Genomic DNA, 21,507 nt, shown 5'->3' on the forward strand with positions numbered 1-21,507 from the left:
TGTAGCTGTGCCTGGGGTTGTGCCGACCCATCTTTCTCAGTCTCAGCACCAAAAATACAAATTCCATCATTAAATATTTATCTGTAAACCTCGAGGTGAAGAAATATGTGTTGCATTGACATTCTGAAAGTTCCTTATTAATTAAATATAGATATCACTATTGGTTTTTTTTTCCTACCTTTTCTATACACCCAGAAGGAAAACACACAAAAAGCGATGTATCAAAATGGAAAGGTGTTTTAATATTAACTAAATAAATTAGGATATTGCTCCAACTGAAGCTATGAAAAATCAATCATGTTGGATCAACAAAAGTTTGGTCTTGAACATGTAGGTAAAAACTCCTCCCTCCAATGACCTGTTTTTAGGCCAAAATGGCAGTCAAAAGGAAATGACTCTGATGAAATTAAATGATTCACACAGTGAAATGGTAAGAATCTTGTCTAGAATCAAACAGCAGACCATTTTTGGCTCCAAATAGCTAAAAACTCAGAACTGCAAGTTTCAGGTCAGTCCCTCTGGAACCTCAGAGGTTTGGATCTGAGGTTCCATCCCTAAAATTGATTTTATTTTTTTCTAGAAGTATAATTAGTTTTAAAAATTTGTAAGACCTATGAGTAAGATACAACCTGAGTGCTGAAGTACATAGTAAAAGTCATTTAATTGTGGAGGATAGTAATGGAGGAGGTCATCCCTCTTAAAAACTGTTTCTTTTGAACAGTTGATGGTAATCTGGGTAGTATGAGAGGCATCCAGCTTCTGCTGGAGTCAGGTGCTTCTTTGTGGCCAGCCTGTACTGGAAAGCTTGAAATTTTCTTTAACTCTTCTGTACTGTTGTTCTAGCGCTTAAATGTATTCATTATATGTGCTGCTCATTTAATTAGACACTGTCTTTTTCCATGAGAAGCAGCTTCTCCTGTTTACAGTCCCCGTCGTGTCATCAGCTACTGCTGTGCAACCTGACTACCAGCAGCTGGATCCCACTGCTGTAAAGCCATGGCCCAGGCTGTAGAGCTGGAAATGACACTGTGCAGCAGGAGCAGGCAGGGTGCAGCTGCCCTGTATCTTAAAGAAGCATGTCAAGAGGATGGGGGCAGACTCTTCTCAGTGGTGCCAAGTGATAGGATGAGTGGCAATGGGTATAAATTAAACTGCAGGCAGTTCCACCTGAACAGGAGGAATTATTTCCTTATTGTTCAGGTGATCGAGCATTGGAATAGGTTTCCCAGAGAGGTTGTGTAGTCTCTTTCATTGGAGGTATTCAAGAGCGGTCTGGACACACTCATGGGCAATGTGGTCTAGGTGATGCTGCTTTAGCAAGAGGTTGGACTCGGTGACCTCTAGTGGTCCCTTCCAACCTCAACCATTCTGTGATTCCATGATTCAGTGGTTCTGTGATTCTGTGTCCTGACCTCAAGAGGAGTGACCACAGCAGGTCAGTGATATAAATGCAGCTCAGCAAGAGAGGGTAGCTAAGGTGCATGGCCAGGCACAGATGTACCTGCAATCTAGCTCAGGTGAGGACTGAACTGATGTGCAGTTCAGAAGAGCCATGAGGAGGCTTTGAAGGGACCTGCAATGTTTTTTCTGAGCTTCACTTCATGGTTTGTTCTTGTTTCACAGCTGCCTGATCCAGGTCTGAACTGCAATGAGGCTCCTGAGCCCATGGGCAGCTTGTGGTGGAAGGGCAGGAGAAGCTGGACATGGCCAGCAAAGCCTGTTAGTGCCCTCATAGCCCTGAGAGGTACAAGTTGTTTTTCACGTTGATATTTGCAACTTTTTTGGTGAGGAAAGGCCACTAAACATAAATACCTGGACATCTTCAGAAATTACCTTCAATATTTTTTTTTTCTCAAATTATAGCAATTTCAATACTATTTTCAAATTCCAAAAGATAAACCAGACCTGGACAGCCACATTTGTAACCCACAAGCTTGCTTGCTTCTTTTGAAAGTGTTTTCCTGGGGGAACATCACTGCTATCAAACTGATGAGCTTTAATCTTACAATGACAAATGAAAAACAAGCCTACGGCTCTGAGCTTCAGGGACACTTCTGTGGCAAATTAGAAACAGCGTCATTCATTTGAAGCCTATAGGGTTAGTTAGGTTTAAAAACACTAAATGGGAGGCAATCCCAATTGAAATGTGACTCTTTCCGACCCTTTAGTGTCCTTACTTGCTCCCCAAATTTCATTTGTAGTTGTGGTCAAAAATAGAAGTAATTCTTCCAGATCCAATTTTGGAGACAGATTCCTCATCTCTAGGACCTGAATTTAGAATAAAAAAAGGAGAACAGCTCATACTTTGTTTAGGTGTTTGAGTAAAATCCTACTCATGTGGCTCCAAAACTCCTTGTCTGAAACCCTGCTCTGCAAGAACAGTGTTCTCAGAGCCACTTCCCAAAGCAGCTTAAAGCAAAGAGGTTTCTTAGCTTCCCTCTGGCATGTTTGGCATTATTGAGGCCTCCACATGGATAAGATTGATGGATCTTTCACTGAGGATTTTGTTGGTAATTTCACTTAAAGAATTTTCCTTCACCTGGGTATCACTCTGGTAAATTTATTGTAGGAGAAAACAGTTTGGTCCACTGGAATTTGACATTTTATTCCCATAGCAACTTCCCTCAGAGAGCCTTCCAGTTCAGTTATTAATGAGGTTATTCTCATAGTAACTCCGAGGGAGGTGAATATTCCCACCTTCTAGCTGAAAAAGATGCTTCATAGACTAATACGTGTTTCCTGATCTCACAGGGAAGTCTATTACAGTTAAAGAATTTAGATTTTCTGTATTTTAGCAATACATTTTCTCAAACAGTATCTTTGCTGTTGGACATACTTGTCAACCCATTTCTCCTTGCAATAGATTTCAGAGATTCTTTTTGTCAGCTCATTCCTAAATAAGCAACATCGTCAATCAGAAACTCTTTTCTCAGCAGAAGGGAGCTATGTTTTATCACTTGCGAAAGGTCTTAAAGACATTTTATGTTTGAGCAGTTCCTGAAACTTTTCTTCTTAGTTTCCATGTCAAGTTTAACCTTTGAAAGAGCTATGAACAGCATGGAGACTCAGAAAAGCTTTCCTGCTATTCACTGGCTGTGGTAAGGTCTAGTGCATCAATTCAATTGTTTCTTGATGACTTTTGATGTTTCCAGATCTGCTACTAAGTTAATAGCTTTTCTGAACCAAATCTCTGTCCTGTTGCAAAATAAAGCTGTTTTCATAGCAACAAAAAGGAATCTTTAATTAAAATTTTCATTGATCTTAAAATAAAAAAAAGAGAAATTCACTGACTTGTCTGCTCATAATAGTAAAATTTTATAAATTACTTCTTTATAATAGGATACACGGATGAGTGATTAAGATGATATCACAAGTTCCAATTACTTTCCACTAAACCAAGTTAGTCTATGCAAAAGAAACCTTTCTACCTGAAAATAGCTTACCTGAATATTATATGCTAGCAGAATGCAGATGCTGCTAAATCAGTTGCAAAACCTGTAAACTGCGGTTTTTCTGAAGTATTTCTGCGGTTTTCTGAAAACAGAATAAACTGCGGTTATTCTGAAGATTTAACACTGCCTAACTAAAGCCTAATAATTTTTGTGTGGCAAGGAGGTCTAGGCTATGGATTTAAATCAGTTGTATTATTATCCAATGCACCAAATCTAATAATAACCTAATAATTTGTTCTTCATGTTACATAGCTTCAGTACAAATTCTTAGCTACCACTAAATCTTTTCTGGGCTTTAGGCTTGTGTGTTTACCCCAGCTCTGGTCACTGACAGGCAACAGGTTTCAAAGAGCAAGCCTTTTATCTGGATGATCACATGCTCTTGTCATTGTATCACACGACAAGGATCATAAAGAAAGGCTATAATACAGTGTTGGTGAGGTGGTCTTAGAGAGAAGTGTGTTGTGTGTGTAAGATCTGAAGCATGTTAAGTTATGCTCCTGTTGTTGGGAAATAAAAGGATTTTCCACTTCCTCTCATTATTAGGCTATCTGAAAATAGAACTCTTTCCTGTAAAAAACTAAAAGCAAAATGAAAAGTAATATCTCTTGAAATGTTCTGATTTCAGAAAAAAAAATAATCAGAAATGCACACACACTCCACATGGACATGGGTGGACAACAATAATAGCAAAGCAAAAATATTCATGATTCAACACTCATAATTCTTTCATTTCATCTGAGATCAGTGAAAACCTTTTGATTTTGTAATTCTTTCACTTCCTTCTGCAGTGGAAAAGATGTAAAATGGAAAGCAGGCACAAAGTAGAAAAGATGAGAAAGATCTCAAATCTAGATAATTTTCTGTTTGCTTTCATTGAAGTTGAAATCTAATTCTGAAGAGATCAGAACTTCCATATTGCTTTGTATCCTTCAGATTGACATTATTATTTAAAATAATATTTTTTTCTCTCATCTCTTCCTTTATTTGCTCAAGCAAACCAAGGCAGACAAAAACTTGCTTTTCAATTACTCTGTTTTCAGCCACCTCAAAATATCTGTGTATGTTGCTGTAACAGAGTAACCTGTCTGAAGACCACAGAGGCAGCACACTAAACTCTCCAATTATGAATTTTTATAGTTAAAATTTGGACTAGTTTTAAAGGGGCAAAAGTCAAGAAAATTGACCTTTTTTTAGTCTAATGCTCCCAAAGACTGTGGGGGGAGATAGATATGCAGTAACAAGTGCTCTTCTGATCAGTTAACCTATGCCAGTGAACACCTATTCATGTTCAATCCTTCAGAAAGGAATAGCTAATTTAACCAAATTAGTATTAAAATTCTTCTGAGCAAAGCAACAACCAAACATTCCCACACCTTCCACAGAGTAATAAGCTCTTGTTTTTCTCTGGGATAAAAATCACAGTCACCCCTGCAGTCCCTGCAGCTTCTGGTGAAGCGCTTACTAAGGCTACCATAGGGCAACCTTTCAGTAGAGAAAAATGAATGACATTGTTCTTAGATCAAAATCCTTCTGCAGTTTAGCATCACCTCTGAGTGAACAAAGTGTGCATCATGCAAGTACTATGGGTATATATGCATAATGGAATACAAAGTCCAGCCAAAGACCTCATGTTGAGATGAACATACTCATCATCACCAGGAAGCACAGTACAGTGCTACACTATTGTGGAAGAAAGCACTTTGGAAGTTTGAAATTAGAGTCTTCTGATAATACATAGATATTTCACTTTGGTCAAGGAAACTGAAGTATATATTTCTTTTCTGAGATCCACATAATTCTGAACTTCTGGGGCTGAGGCATGGTGGAAGCTGATTATTGTTGTTATCTGCTTGTGATATTTTAAAATGGAAAACATGGTATCAATTTAAAATTAAATACTTCAATAGATACAGTAGGAAAATTACATTTTCAAATAAATAGTCATAATTATTTTGCTCAATTAAGAGCCATATCTAACGCTCAAGTATCAGAACTTCCCAAAGACAGAAACTGCATTTCCATACACTCAGTTTACAAACATGATAATACCAAAATACTTTCTAAAGTTCAAAACAAATTTAGCTGAATTCTAAATAAAAATAATTTGACATACAAAGCTCTTCAGTTCTTTCTAATTGCAATCCACTGGATTGGATATTTGCTCCTGGAGAGACAAAGTTCTTTCAGGTAATAGTTATTGATTAATTACATATCCATGATATAAATATTCCTCAGCTGCAGTAAGAACAGATGTCATCTCTATGCAGGATCCACCCAATATATGTATTGCCTCTTGAGATAGATGTAATTTACATTTGAACAAATGATGGGTAACATAAAAAATATATTTTAGATTATCAAAACTACAAATGAAAGGGTAGAAATTTCATGTTCTTGTATGATGTTACAAATCAAACACATAATGATCTGCATTGACATAACTTTTTCTTTATTATTAAATCTCTGTACATGAATAGTGCAGCAGAAGGGAATGCATATAAAACATTAAATTGTTTTAACATATATCATTATATATATAATGCTGATTGAAAAAAGAGTAATAAGCATTTCCACTAAAACTACAGTTTTTGTAGTGTGGTTGTAAAAACCCAACAGTCATGTGCATAATTTCCCCAAAGTATCCTTTATCCTTGGGGAGCAGTGGAACAAGAAGTATTTATTTTATCTTTAAGTTTTATATCAAATCTCTGCTCCATCAGTGTTCATGCAGTTGAAAAGCTGTGCCTGAGGAATAGTGCAGTCTGAAGTTGGAGCCAGGTTCTGTTCTCAGCTCTGTGGTTGCCAGTGGAGCTTGATGGAGTTGATGGAATTTGAGTCAACCATCTACTGATTTCTGTACCTCCATTTCCACAGTGGTGTACACATTTTGCTCTTTGAAAATGGCTTTCAGTCTTTATAGTGCTTTTATAAAACGTTATTACCTGAACTGACTGTTGATACTCTCCTGATTACTTCCGTATCTGGGCTCTAAATTATTTCCTATGCCTAATTTTACAGCTGCTTAGAGGTGCAATGATTCATGTTTCTACAGATGGGGTAGAAGGTATTGAAGCACTTACCTCAGGTCACATGAGAAGGTTGTGGCAGTAGAGGAACTCCTATATGCAAGTTGGTCATAAACCACTGCACCATCTTTCTAGATATTCCTTATAGGTTTTGAGTATACTAATATATTTCAGCAAGTATCTGTAATGTATAGGACCACAATTTTTTTTTTTTTTTGCTTTTCCTGACAAGCAGGATGCAACCTTTCATTCAGCTTTCATTCAGAATCCCGTCATCATCATCATCATCAAAGTGAATCCAATTACTACCATGCAAGCTTTTATTACTTCAAGATCAAACTACTTGAAAAAGGCTTTACATGGGGCTAATTCAAATCCATGAAAATAATCAAAGTAATGTATATTTGCACTTAAAGTTATCAATAGAGACTTGAAGCTGTGCAATGGAATTACTTTAAGGTTTGTTTGAACAAAGAATCATAGAGTCACAGAACTGTTAGGGTTGGAAAGGACCTTAAGATCATCTAGTTCCAGCCCCCGTGCCATGGTCAGAGAAACCTCACACTAGACCATGTTGCCCAAGGTTTTGTCCAACCTGATTTTGAACAGTGCCAGAGATGGAGCATTTACCACTTCTTTGGGCAAGCTTCTCCAGTGTCTCACCATCCTCACAGTAAAGATCTTCTTTATATCTAACCTGAACTTCTGCTGGTTTAGTTTGATTGAATTGAAAAAAAACCAAAATAATTTGGTATATATGCATACAGCTCATTGCTGAAATTAGTAGGCACTTGTCACTCTAATACCATATCATACAACAGATATCATGAATGCTGATCTATTTTCTCCCTTAGTTAGCCAAATATCTATTTTATTCCATAATCCTTCTCAGTTTTGAATTAATGATGACTTTTTGGGAGGAATGAAGGTGGGATACAGATGGGGGACAGGACATTATAATACTTCTCAATTTTCCCAAATTGATGAAAATCAGTGAAACTCAAAGGAACCCCTCTCATACTGTTGTTAATGCTCACAGCTTCATTCTGTGGTTTTGCCTGAATGAAAAATTAGAAGAAGACGATATAAACTAATTTTGATTTCTGAATAATGTCCCTACTCTATTACTTAAATTCAGAGTTCATGTCTATGGTCTCCAAAGTATGGTGTAGTGGTAAAATGAAAGAAGTGCTCAAAGTTGGAAAATATTTTTTCTCTTTGACTAAAGGATACCAAGAAAGCTGTTTTCAAAAGAGTAGTAGTCATATTACTGTTAGTGAAGAAAGTGTCCTTCTGCCAGCCAAACCATTATCTCAGCAGGGCTTTGCAATAGGAGAAATGTCATTAGCTACAACACTAGAGTTAGGCATGTCAGGTTTTAGAGGGCAAGAATACAATATATCCTTGTTGCAACAAGGACATGGCAGTGTCTGAACTTCAGGATATTTTAAACACTGGAAATGCCAGAAGTCATGGTGAGTTGCAATTCTTCTCAGAATAAGGGTTGACCCTTCGGTGTTGAATTTTCACTGAAAGAGAGAAAAAGGACAACTAGAACCTAAAAAAAAAGTGTGATGAAGGAAATAAACCAAAAATTTTGAGAGTGTGAGATTAAAAACACCTGAGGAAAATGACTACTATAGTAATAAGGTGTCAGTGAACTCAGTTTGACTGTTCACTGTTTATCAGGGCTGTGATGCTAACGTGACTCCTGCATGGTTAGTTTGTTGTTGATGAGGCTGTTGTTTAAAACGCTAGTTCTGCTCACTTGAATCTTGGTCTCAGCTGCAAAGGTATCCCTTTCTTTATTATTTCCTAACATCCCAATGAAGGAACTTCCCCAATTTTATAACCTACAACGCTGTGAGTATGTTTGAGTGATCAAAAGGCATCAAATTGTTTCACTCTCATGACACACCTGAGCCCTCTCCAGAAAACCACAGTGGGCTGCAAGCCTAGCACACTTATAATGTGGGCTCAGGCGTGTTTACGTACTTCCATAGTCACTTAAAATTATTTTTATTTTCTTTTGCACACACATGTTACAGTCATTGTACTTTGGTTCAAATAAGGCTTATGGGACACTGAACTGCAGAAAGAAAATATTCTTTTTTTCTTAATGAAAATGTGAAAGTGTAACAACCCCCTTTCTATTCATCTTAAACATAAAAACTGAAGAAATCTGATCAATTGTTGTGGCTATGATTTTTAAACCATATTACTTACTAATAATCCATCTTAAATTCCATGGTCTAGTGACTCATTTAATAATTTCTTTCTTACAGAAGTCCAAATCACAATTAAATCCAATTAAAAATATAAGTAACTCTAGTCATTCAGAGCAATAAACACCACTAAAGAAAAAAGTTCAGAGAAATAGAATAGAAATTCTATGAAAAAGAAAATATGTCCTTCTCATAGGTAAAAATAAATGCTTAGCTTTACAAAACCAAAATAATTCATCCAACTGATGCATTTCAAAACCAGCCAGACTTCAGGACAATAGCATAGTCAAGTTTTATGTGGCTTGACTGAAATTTAGATGATTGCAGATTGTTGCAACAGTTTTCCAGTTGTTTTGAGGAACTGGCCTCAGCTGAGTGACTGCAAGGTAAAGAACAAACTCAAACTAAGCTTTCTTTAAGAAATGTGTTTGTTAAAAATGGGTAAAATAAACAGGAGGTGTCCGAAGGTTTGAAAGCAGAGGAGTGGCACAGACAACACCAGTATGTTGGAGGGAAAAACTGTTGAATTTTCCCTATCAAAGAAATTAATGCCATTAACATATCGTTTTGAACTTTTTCAGTGCTGTGTTAAATTCCCACCTAAATTAAAGGTCCTTAAATATCCAAGTCATTGAGCTCTCACGTCCTCCATTCATGGGCATATGCTTGGGAGGGATGGCTAGTGGGAACAAGGTTTAAGTTGATGTAAGTCAGTGTGGAAGGTGGTTTTGCTAAACTGACTATCTTGTCCATCAGACTAGTACTGACCAGCAGAAACTACACTGGTAAAAATTACACTGGTAAAAACTGTTGGCAGAGACCGCAGCTGTAGGTTGTTGACACACAATCTTTCTTTTCAAACATCTGGGTAACCCTAACTCTCACATGATTCAGCATAAAATTTGTCTTACAATTTCCAAGCACCTTATAAATCCTTTGCATGGTTATGCATTTTCTTTTTCGTATCCAAATCCTGAAACTGCTATATTCATAATTACCATCTTTGTTGGCTAAAGACTAGAGTCTGTCAGCTCTGGATTTGATTTGGTCTCCAGCAATAACCAAGAAGGTGGTTGCTACAGCTGCACTAACGAAAAGAGCAACCATGTTTCCTTGAAGACAATGTAAGCAATCATAAATAAACAAATACTTAAATATATTACAAGTGGTGTTAACAGCATAAATGAGATATTACTGCAACAGGAAAAAGAGGTTTTTGGCCCTTTACAATGGCTTGATATATATCAACCTTGCAAGTTCCTACTCTCTGCTTAGCTTGACAGGATACAAATTTTTGACAAATATTTAAAGTATTATTAGTTTTATAGGTTTTTCTTCATTATGATGCAAGTCACATTTTTGTTGTATTTGTTCATGTTACCACATTTCCCCCGTAACTGTTTGTCTCCATAATTTTGCTGATTCCTGTTACGGTAATAGTGGGCACAGGGATGGAGGTACATGATCAAAGCCAGGAACATCAGAAAGTTTTAATTTTAAAAAATGCTGTTAAGTTGCACTGAACTTTGTCAACTCTGGTTCACTGAGTTTAGCTTTAAGTGTGATTCTTTTCTGGCAAGTGACTGTATAACACATTGTCATGTTTGTGTTTCAGTGGCTCTGTATCGATTTTGTTTGGGATGTTGTTGGATTGCTTTTTAAACCACTAGACCTACCAGTCAACCAGAGATTTGGAGGTCATGCTGTGTTCACTCTCATGCAACACCAACAATAATGGCATTTCTGAAAAATGAAATATCTCACTCTCCATCACAGCAAACCACTTCAGTGCTAGGGCAGTCTGTGCTGACAGATTTTCATGAAGTGGGAGTAAATCCATTCTACCACCAAGCTAAAATATAATCTCCCAAAATATGTTATATCTATGAATTAGTCTTACAATATTAGCATTATGTATTGTGTTAAGGTGGCAGAGTTCAGAGGGGCTGATCCTGCTAGCCCATCATGTGACATGCTTCCGTCACTGTAACAGAATAGGGGAATTATCCTGCAGAGTGATTACTGTAACAATACTATCCTTATATTGCTATGTATCTGTAAACAGACTATATTACTTACCTCAATTATTCAGCACCCTTTTAATAGATCTTAATCCTTTTAGAAAATGCTGAGCAGGTTTTGTTCATGGCTGTGTAATGCTAACTTGGCTGCTTGGCTAGGACAGAGATATATTTCTTTTTGAAGATACTGGGCACTGAAGGCGTTGGGCCAAGATGAGTTGATGAATAAAATGAATGGAGCATACTTTAAAGCAAACCTCCTTTTGCTAGCTATTAAATACATTTGGTGTTTTCAGAGAAAAAGTAAACACCACATGGTAAAATTACATTAGTAGGAAACACTGACATTTCCTTTCTTATCTGATTTCTGATTCTGACTTAGCACTCTACAAACTATTTTCCTTTTCTTCTCTCCTTTATTTTACAGTTAACTTTGACCACTTTCAAATATTGCGGGCTATTGGGAAAGGGAGTTTTGGAAAGGTAAGAATCAATTTATTTTTAGCAGTTAAAAATCTAGTAGAGAATTCCTTTGCGTATTTCTGGCGTGACCTGACTGGGGTAAAGGAACATAGGTTTTGTAGTTTTTTGCTTCTTAAAAATTATCAGTATGAACTAACTCTGATACTCATTAAATTATTTCCATTACAATATATTCACTAACTTCAAATGAGTAAAAATGATTGTAATAGTTCAGTCTCCTCAATGGGGATTAGCAGAATTTAGAAATCAGTCCCCAAAACTAAAACGAAAAAAAGAGTAGGAACAGGCTACTTTTTTAGAAAGTCCACTAGAGTGATCTTATTTTTAAATCTCTGGACTTATTTGTGCCTTTAAAATAATTGCAGTATTTTAAAGGCACTTTACATAGATTCAATACACTTGGGACTGTATAAACAGACATACACTGTAATTATGATCATTGAGTAAATGTTTGTTCAATTCAACAGGCTTTTGCTGAAACAGAGAAGATTAATAGTTTGTTTACACATGAGTAGACAACCTGTCTTTCCTATAATAAAGACTATAACAAGGTTTTAAATTTTAATATGGGTAAATACAGGTCCATGCAGTCTGAGAAAATCATATTATAAAAATATTAGAAACCGTTTCTTGCAGGAATACATTTGAAGGTGAAATATAACTTCAATAATTGATCAGGCAATAGCTATCTAGATCTTGTTTTCAGTGATTCTTGATTATACTCCAGCTGAGTGCTGGTGAGCTGCTTCTGTAGTTTTGCGTTAAGAACACACACAGGATTTTGCTGGGTCTTGGCCTTCCATGCAGAAAAATTATTTTCATTTTACAGAGGCAGGAAATACTTCTTGCAAAGCAGCATGGCCTTTCATGGCATGGTCCTTATTCAGTTCAGGAGCTTCCATTAGAAACCCTATTTGAAGTCAATGGCAGAATATACTGCTACTGCAAAATGGCACTCAAGAACCCCTCAAAAATCAGGGCAGATGGAGATCTATGATTGTTTATTATCATAATACAGTGATGTAATACCATGGAATATCTAGGTGTGCAAGTTACAGATTACATAGTTAAAGATATTTTATATCCAAATCATGCTACCATCACAAAGATCACCTGCACCCATCTCTTTCTTCAGAGCTTCCACATTCACATCTCTGCTGTCTCTGTCCTTTCAAAGAAGCCCCCACCCTTCCATACCATGCAGGAAAATAAACCAACCCTTTATTTGCAGCCTTTTGCAAGACTTGTTGGTTAATGTTTGATCCACTTCTTCTCCATGGCATTTAAGAAACTGCTGAATGTTTCTGTATTTCTAGAAACATCTGATTTTCATGTGGCTGCAGTGTTCTTTTGAACCTGCTTTGCGGATAGGTATGGGTGGGAATAGAGTTTTACAACCCTGAGAGAACATGTTTAATGCAAGAAAGGACTTATGCATAAATCCCCTCTAATCTTAAATCCACATTTTGCAGCTGTCTAATGCAACAGAAGAGCCCTTGGCCTAACAGGCTTATTTTTCCCAAACGAATGCAAACATCTGACAAATTGCCTTGTGTTATCTTCCAGAGACAGGAAAAGAAAGAAACCCATTTTAAAATGACCTGGTACACCATAGCCAAAAGCACAACTTGGTAAATCAGTCACCATTTCAAGTGTCTTTGTGAGTCAGCCTTGCCTTTATCGTTCATTTAGAAGCCTTGTTTCTGGCAACTTTTCCTATTACTGTCCTTCTGGAAGCACCTGGCAGCAGAAAACGTCAACAAATGATGCAAGACCTCTAATCTCTATTGACTAGCTGTTTACTGTTTGCAGCCTCTTGCGCTCTAGCACCCTGCAACACATAACACGGTGTTCAGTATCACGCCTGCCTTAAACTGACTTCTTGCTTTATGGCTGCTCTGTGGCCTTTTCTGTTTTCTGAGAGCAGTAGGATGTTTTAAGATATGCTCTACTTTTTTATTTTATTGCCATTGATACAATATCTCTCTCTCAGTATTTCTTAAATTACTCTGGTTGCTACAGCAACTCTTCAGGATATTGCAGCAGGAAGTATCTGATATGGTAGAGACTCTACGCAGCTCAGCCTGCTCTTGTGCACAGGGTGCAAGTTGAACCTCTGCACCTCACCTCCTCCATTGGGGAGGACTGTTTCATCAGCTATGCTCTGTCCCTCCCAGATGGCTTCAGAAAGCTTCTCCCTGACTTTTCCTTCGGCATTTTCAATTCACAGTAGCGGTGTTAGCTGTTATAGGAATTCCTAGGCCATTTGGTTCCAAATGCTTTGTACCTGAAGAGCTTGTCTTTCTGAGAAGTGGCCACTTGTTTCAAGCTGCTGCCTTAGTTCATGCTGTTTGTTAGGAACATGTTAAGAGCAGGTGTGGTCTTCTATGCGCTGTAGCATCTTCCCCAGCAAAAGTGAAGGTACATCACAGCAGCTGTGAGGAGGGCAGGAAATGAGTGTGGAGACAAGAGAAACATGCTCTTTTTTCTGGAAACAACCAGGCTCACTTCAAAGATGTCCTTTGAGAGCTCCACTTGCACCCCAGTAAGGGAGCAATGGCAAATGAAGAATATGAACTCTGAGCTTGCACAGGACCATTGCATAGGACCATTGCAGCTATTACACAGCTTCTGTGTAAGTCAGTGGTTCTTTTGTTCAAGCCAAGTGACATGCAAGCTATGGTAGAATGGTGTGTCACCATTCACTAAGTGGTTGCCCCTTCTGGTCACATATATACATACACAGTGTACATATATTTACAAACGGATACTAGTAAAGACCTGTCAGCTGCTGCAAGGGTGACAGTGGTACCCAAGAGAGGTATGTGGCGCTACTCTAAAAGTAGCTTTGCTGGCTTCAGTGACCTTACTTTGCTAGGTAGGTGAAAGTAGCTCTTTGCTTATGCTTTGGTGTCCTCACATGTAACAGGAAACATTTCATTTATTTTTAATTTTGTTGAACACCTTTAAGCTATTTGTGCTTGGCGTGCTCCAGCACTTTGTATTTTCACCTACATTTGAAGTAGACCAGGTCAGAAGTTTTGTCCAAACACATTTTATTCATATATTAAATATTTGCCTTCTAAGTCAATTCAGAATTAGAAAATTTAAAACACTCAAACAAAAAATGCTGAACACTGGTCTAAGTAGCTACTTCTTTATCACATGTGATACATTAAAAGTGCTTTCATGTTTCATCTGGCTGATTTTTTCCATGTTGTTGTATGTAGAGCCACCATCCTTATCAAACTAAATATTGCAAAAAAGTTTATATTTGAAGGTCATCCAGTAAGTACAAAACTGACCAGGAATGAAATACAAGCATTATCATTGTTCTTTACTGCAACAGTAACCATATAATTTCAGGCTTAAAGCTGCAAAATAATTTTTATTCAGGTGCAACAACTAGTTTTCAGCGATATTGTAGTACCAATTTTCTTCAAGTTCTCTGTGCATGGGAGCAGGTATTTTGAACAATCTGACCTTCTTAAATTAAATTCAAATTATGATTCCGATGTACAAACTTTTTCTTCTATTTGTCTAAGATGCTGAGACATAGGACTTAGTTCTGATTAATTTGGTTGTATAAAACCATGACTTCCTCTGCTGAGGCAATTGAAATTACACTGGTGTGGAACAGATGGGGGCCCAGAATCATGTCTGCACTGATTGAGGGCACTTTACTAAATAATATGCAAAGTATTTCAGAAAAAACATGCAGCTATCCTAAAAGCAACATAACACATAACTGCAGAATATTAATATTGTTTGACAGTACAACCACCAATTATTTTAGCTTGAGTTAATATGAAAGGGTACTAAGCAGATGCTTGGCCCCTGCTCCAGCTGTCGTGGTTTGCTTGGGGGAATCTGTGAATAAATCCCCCTATTTCTAGTAAATTCCCTGGTAGTGTAAAGCCAAATTTCTGACATCCATTCTCCAGCCTCTTTGTGTAAATCTTTCCAATTCTACTCATAGGCTGAGACTAAGAGCATTAATTTTTCAAAGTATGTGAGTAAGAACAGTCAAGGTAGCAGTATTTCAGGCACATGCTTCATAGCAGATTTGTCAATTCCCACACTGACTATGAAACATGTAGCTGATTTCTGTCTTGCAGTACCCTACATCTAGATGAGTGTCTTCTGCCCAGGCAGTGACACAGCCTCTCTGCTGGGCTGTAGTTACTCAGGACAGCTATAGCTGTGCCATCTGATCTACCAACCTGACATAAGTTGCATGTTATTATGATACAGGAGCAAGGATGAAGTGTGCACTCCAGCTGCCAGCTCTCCACCTAACAGGAGCCTTGCTCAGAGGAGCTTTCTCTGACTGCAGTTTCACATCTCTCATTTTTTATGACCTGTCATGAAACCATATCATGGGGTAGTTTGAGAAGTCTAAGTACTCATGTACCAAACAGACCAAAATGGCTTTATTCAGACTAAATGCGCCTGCTCTCTGCTGTTCATTCTAGACAAAGCACAAGGCAGCTAGAAGTCTTTTGAAGTTAGTGGGAAACAGGAGAAATCTGTGTTTTGCAGTAAATCAACTCTTTCAGCCCTCCCCATCTTTTGCTCTGGGAAGAGCTTCTCCAAAGCTACCCTTGACTGCTCAGTCAACACAGCATTATGCAGCTTTCTGCACCAAGCCATTAGCAAATTCTGCCCCAGTTTTACTCAGCATAACTTTCTCACTTCACTTAGCTCTGCAATAGCCTGCAATCTGCAAATTGTCACCCTTAGCAATCTGATCTGCAGATCAAACTTGATCTGTAGGTGCTCTATTTTTTGCATGTGAAATCAGAGGAAATCCAAGAAGGTAGCTTAGAAGTGGACCATCGCATATGTTGCTCCTGAAAAATGAAGTTTAGCCCTGCAGTCATGATCTGTTGGGTTTTTTCTCCTGGGGCTCCAAGTCGCACTCTGGTCAAATTTCTTTTAACCTGACAGGTTAATTTGCTGTTATCTTCTCCCAGATACTAAAAAAAATATACAAACCTATGATAACAGCTAATATATTAGAAAAACCCTCTTTAGAAGTGGAATATATTCACAGGAGGCTTTTAAAAATAAGCACCATATAACTACAAATAAAATTAATGGGGATGCATATTGCCTACCTTCAAACATCTACAACATGGATGCCTACATCCAAGCTAGTCATCTACAGTCTCTTTAGGGGAATTTAGATGAGAAGCAGTCCCTCTAGAGATGGTCCCCTGGACCTATTGAAACCCATAAATAGGTGGAGATAGATGTGCCTGTCCCTCTGTGCCGACTATGAAGCTGGACAGCTGTTGAGTTTGTGACACCTATTTGGTTTGAAGCATCACCTACAGCAATTGTTGAAGCAGTGGTATCAGATTGAGCAGGGCACTGTCTGGGCTTTGGTAAATAATATTCTCAGGAAAAATTGAAAGAGAGTGTTTTAGTAATGTGAGCATGACAGGTTTCCATACTGATAAGTGTAGATAAGGCAATTCCGCACAGACTTCCACAATAACGAATCATCACAGAATTTGTTTGCTGAGGTGCCAGAGCACCTGTTTGTCCCTATTTTAAAATGACTTCTTTGGAAATATTTAAACCAAAGCCAAAAAACAACCAATTTAAACATTTTCCACTAAGACCGCGCAGGTGAGGAGAGCTCAAGGGCTTTTCCTTTCTTTGGTGCAGTAGTGGAAAAGTTTCAGCCCATTGACGTCCTGCTCAGAAGGGGTGACAGCCAGCAGGTAGAACTGCCAGGGAGGATCTCCATTGCAATTCAGCGCTATCATACCAATGTCAGGCTTTTTTCACAATAACATCAATGTGGATGCAACTTATATTTCCTTAATTTTAGTAGGAAGTAGCTTTGGTATATTCATTAAAATCCTATTTTGAAACCATGTTAAAAGATGTGCATAGGTACACATTACTAGCAAACGTTTACTATCATTGTGCTTTAAAGCTGTATGCAAGGTAAGCTTCTACTAACAACAGAAGGTCTCTTTCAGCTGTGCTGAATACCCTTGTAGGTAAGAGAACTGAGTGCCTTCTGTTGTCAGAGCAGTGTTTCAAAACCTACTCGCATCACATATTTAGGTGCTGTATATGATCTTAATTTGCCACACTGGTCAAACCTGTAACTCTCAGTTGAGTAAAACCCCCTTCTCTCAGCAGTCTCACTAGTCAACAATTCAATAGGGGTTTTTTTTATATAATGGAATGAGAGACTTCCACAAAACATTTCAGTCTTGGCCAAGTTTCATAGGAAAATCATGCTACAAATTCATGTAAGTGAATGAAATTATGGACCTAGGTTCTGAGCTAAAATCCAAAATATTGTACTTTATAATATGATTCACTTAATTGGAGTGTCCACATAATCTCAGACAGCATGTCAGGAATGGCCCCTGCAAATTCTGCTTCTCCTGTTGAAGAACTTTAGAAGCTTATTCATTTTGTTTTCTCCATTTCAGTTTGACCCCACCTGCTACCCGTAACCCCACCTTAATCCTACCTGCCACCTTCCCCCAGAAGGCCAACCCCAATTCCCCATTGTTTCATGGCCTGGGTTCTTTCCATATAAGTGTGAATCTTTAGTTATCTTAAGGGCACTACCAACATTCAGGCTTTCAATAGCAGCCTAAGTAGGGACTGTAGTGGTAGGACAAGGGGTAATGGGTTCAAACTTAAACAGAGGAAGTTTAGGTAAGATATAAGGAAGAAGTACTTTACTGTGAGGGTGGTAAGGCACTGGAATGCGTTGCCCAAGGAAGTTGTGGATGCTCCATCCCTGGTGGTGTTCAAAGCCAGGTTGGATGAAGTCTTGGGTGACGTGGTTGAATGCAAGGTGTCCCTGCCCACGGCAGGGGGGTTGGAACTAGATGGTCTTAAGGCCCTTTCCAACCCAAACCATTCTATGATTCTATGAAACAAAACTTTGGTATTTTCCATTCTGCAACAATGGTGGGCTCAAGACAAAACATTACCATCCATGTTTTACCCAGTTTTATGTGTGTATAATATGGGAATGCGAATGTGTGCATGTGTGTATGTACATAAATATACATACAAAATAATAGTGCCACACCAAATGAGTCCTGAATATCCTTGAATTTCAAAACTACAGAGCTGTGATATCTAAACCAGACACTTCCAGTATATAGTCTATATAGATCTTGATGATGAAAAATTCTGATTGAAACCTGTGGCTCTAATATAAATGTTGCACCAAAATAATAACACCAATTAATATTCTCTTGGCTGTGAAGAGACATAAGGAGTGTCACTTCAAAACATCCCAATCTGTTAACAGGAAAAACTCTTCAGAGCAAAAGCCTGTTGAAGATACAATTTTGATCTATTTGTGTGTGTAGGGCTGTTATGAAGATGAGATTTACACCAGCTTTGGAGATGAGACACAGAACAATCTCATATTTCTGTGTCACCAGAAATCATATTTAAAATGACTGTTCTTGGATGTGGTGCTGGTGACACTCTCCAGCTTCATTCACAAGGTAAACTACTGTGATGAAAAACAATCCAGGCCTTACATGGGAGTTCGCTTGACTAAGATTTTCTTCCTGCATTTACAACATTAGTTGACTTTTGTCAACAAAGAAAATAAAGTTCAAGCAAAGAAATTTACTGCCAGAGATTTAACCATTGTAATGGCCTCTTGTGACTTCAAAAATACTATGATGAATCTCTGTTCAATAGTTCTTCTTTTTTTTTCTTCCCCCAGCAATATTTAAGGGAGCGTAATTCTGACATTTAGATGAAATACTGCGTCTTGTGAACATACGCTATGTTTATGTTGCAGTAATCAAGATATGTGCATTGACTTATGAGAATGAGGACTGTTGAGCAACCCGGTCTAGCGGAAGGTGTCCCTGCCAGTGACAGAGGGGTTGAAACTAAATATTTTAAGATCTAACCATTCTATGTTTCTATGCTTCTATGATTTTCTTAGCAGGAGGCAGAAATTTCTGTGACTAAGCAAATAGCCTGTGACTCCAGCAATTGGAGTGTATCCCTCCCAGCTTTGCCATGTAACTTCTGAAAGTTATGCCAGTTTTCTGGGTCCCCATTTCTTCTTCTGCAGGGGTGGTGTGTTCTTTTGTTGATTTATTAATTACAATCTATTACAAGGAAGCCTGCATAGCTGTGATGTGGACTTTTTGAAGGTGTTACCAGGTTGTATTATCCATAGCCGAGTTACCGAAATATCATAAAAGGCTTTTTTTCAAGATCACACATGAGTTTCCTTTCCATAAGTGTCAAACTTTTTCTTTCACTTTGCTGTCAATTAGGTGTGCATTGTACAGAAGAGAGACACCAAGAAAATGTATGCCATGAAATATATGAATAAACAGAAGTGCATTGAGAGAGATGAAGTTAGAAATGTTTTTCGGGAGCTACAGATAATGCAAGGCCTGGAGCATCCCTTCCTAGTTAATCTATGGTAAGCCAATCTTTAAAATTCTATGAAGGCTCTCTTGTTTTCTCCTTATTGATGAATCAGTTCAGGTTATGGAAGGCTGGAAAGCTGAAAAGTATGAAAAATGTTTAGTATTTAGGTTTTGCAGAGGGTTTTGTTTTTCATGAATATTTTAAAGGTGCCCTTTTGCATTGGAATATTTAAACATCACACATTTTCATTTTCAGTTTAGTTTCTCTCCAGACTGTTACAGCAGCATGTGGAAATGTGTTCTTCTTTACAGCTTCATCTTCTTCTTTTTGACAATACCTGGACTGAACATCTGTTATAACTCTGTGGAATATCAAACCCAGCAATTCCATTAATTTTTTTTTTATTTGCCTAAGAGAAAATTCAGAACTCAATTACTCTTTAAAAACAGCTGACATTGAACAACAGAAAGGCATCTTTTCATCACTTGGAATTTCTCTTATCTTCCCTGTACTAGCTAGCCACTGAATGCCTCAGCCACATATGAGTATGAGAAAATATCGATCAAGTAAAGACTATCTTCAACTACATCACAAACTTAAAATATTTGCTGGCTTTTACATAGTGATAGTAGTAATAGGATGAAGACTTTTTCTCCCTTGTCTAAAAATTACCTATATAATTAAAAAAAAATGGGGACATAAACCATTATGTTATAAAATTGTTCTATTCATGAATAGCTTGATTGGCTGCAGATGGTCATGGTGCAAACAGACCTTCTGTTTTGTGAGGTTTAGCTGTCTTGCTAGAAGTCAATGCCTAATTTAGAATCTTTTGCCCATCCTCTAGCTCAGCCTTGACCTGTATAGGTGAAAAATTTCTTATTGCCAGATTAGCATCTTTCATGAATTAAAAGCCAAATTATATTCTGGCTTGAGTGAAGACAGCTTTAGTATAATTGCACTCACTTAAACCAGCAACGGGTTTTATTCCAAAATTCATTCAAAAAGGACCTAATCATGTATGTATATATGTATATATGCCTGAAGTGTTCTCCACTTTACATGAATGATCATATTTGAGCTAACCTAATATCCTGTTGGAGGTTTAAAGAAAAACATACAAATATTGTGAGTATTATGCAAAACTTTACCAGTATATTTTCCAAGGTTCCAGACACCTGTACTCTGGTATATGCGCCTGTCCCATGTGAGCCATCCCTTTCCCAAACTGCTCCTGGGATACTTCTGGAGTCACAGTGTCCCACAGACCTATGTCATGTTGCCAGTTGTCTTCAGCAGCCCTTCCTAGAAGAGGCACAAGCTGCTCCCTGCCAGGTAGCCAGAGTGCTTGGAAATGCTCCACAGCATGTTCCACCTACTACGATATCCAGAGTGGCTAAATAAGAGTAGGAGATCCTACTCTAGGGACCTCCATCCTTCCTGTTATAGGAGTGCAACTGTGTAGTCAAACCTTGGATATATGAGACTACTGACATTCAGGAACTTGGACACACACAATTAGAACTGCAGAAAATTTTCCAAAAATAATTCAATTGACACTTAGAATTTTCACCTGAAGTGTTCCCTTAAAATATTACATATTTGAATGTAATGATTCAAAACCTGACTCCGGAGTGTACTCACCCTGGGCTAGTACAGCAAAAGAAAATCTTGAACCAAAGCCTCCCCAAAATTAATCTAGTCTACCCAAAATGACTCATTCTTTGTACCAGGCTCATAAAATGTTTCTATAATTAACCTTGAACAAGCCTAAATGAATTTAAAATAGGTTCTGATATATTTCTGGAGTGTCTGCGCTTGCAGACTACAGTAGCATGTTCCAGACCTCTGAATGCTGTATCTCAAGTTTTGTCTGAATTTCAAGGTGTTCTACGCATTG

At 37.8% G+C, this 21,507-nt stretch overlaps 1 protein-coding gene across 1 annotated transcript; it reads left to right on the plus strand.

The window, feature by feature from the left end:
• Positions 1-11,154: 11,154 nt before the first annotated feature.
• LOC104405185 (serine/threonine-protein kinase 32B-like) lies at positions 11,155-19,659 on the plus strand (the record flags this gene model as incomplete). Its single annotated transcript, XM_010013811.1, has 2 exons — positions 11,155-11,210; positions 19,508-19,659. Coding segments are annotated over 2 exons (208 nt in total), but the record flags the coding sequence as incomplete, so codon positions are not given.
• Between the last annotated feature and the right edge of the window lie 1,848 nt (positions 19,660-21,507).

Source organism: Nestor notabilis, unplaced genomic scaffold, assembly GCF_000696875.1.
Source record: "Nestor notabilis isolate BGI_N333 unplaced genomic scaffold, ASM69687v1 scaffold12234, whole genome shotgun sequence".
NCBI lineage: Eukaryota > Metazoa > Chordata > Aves > Psittaciformes > Psittacidae > Nestor > Nestor notabilis.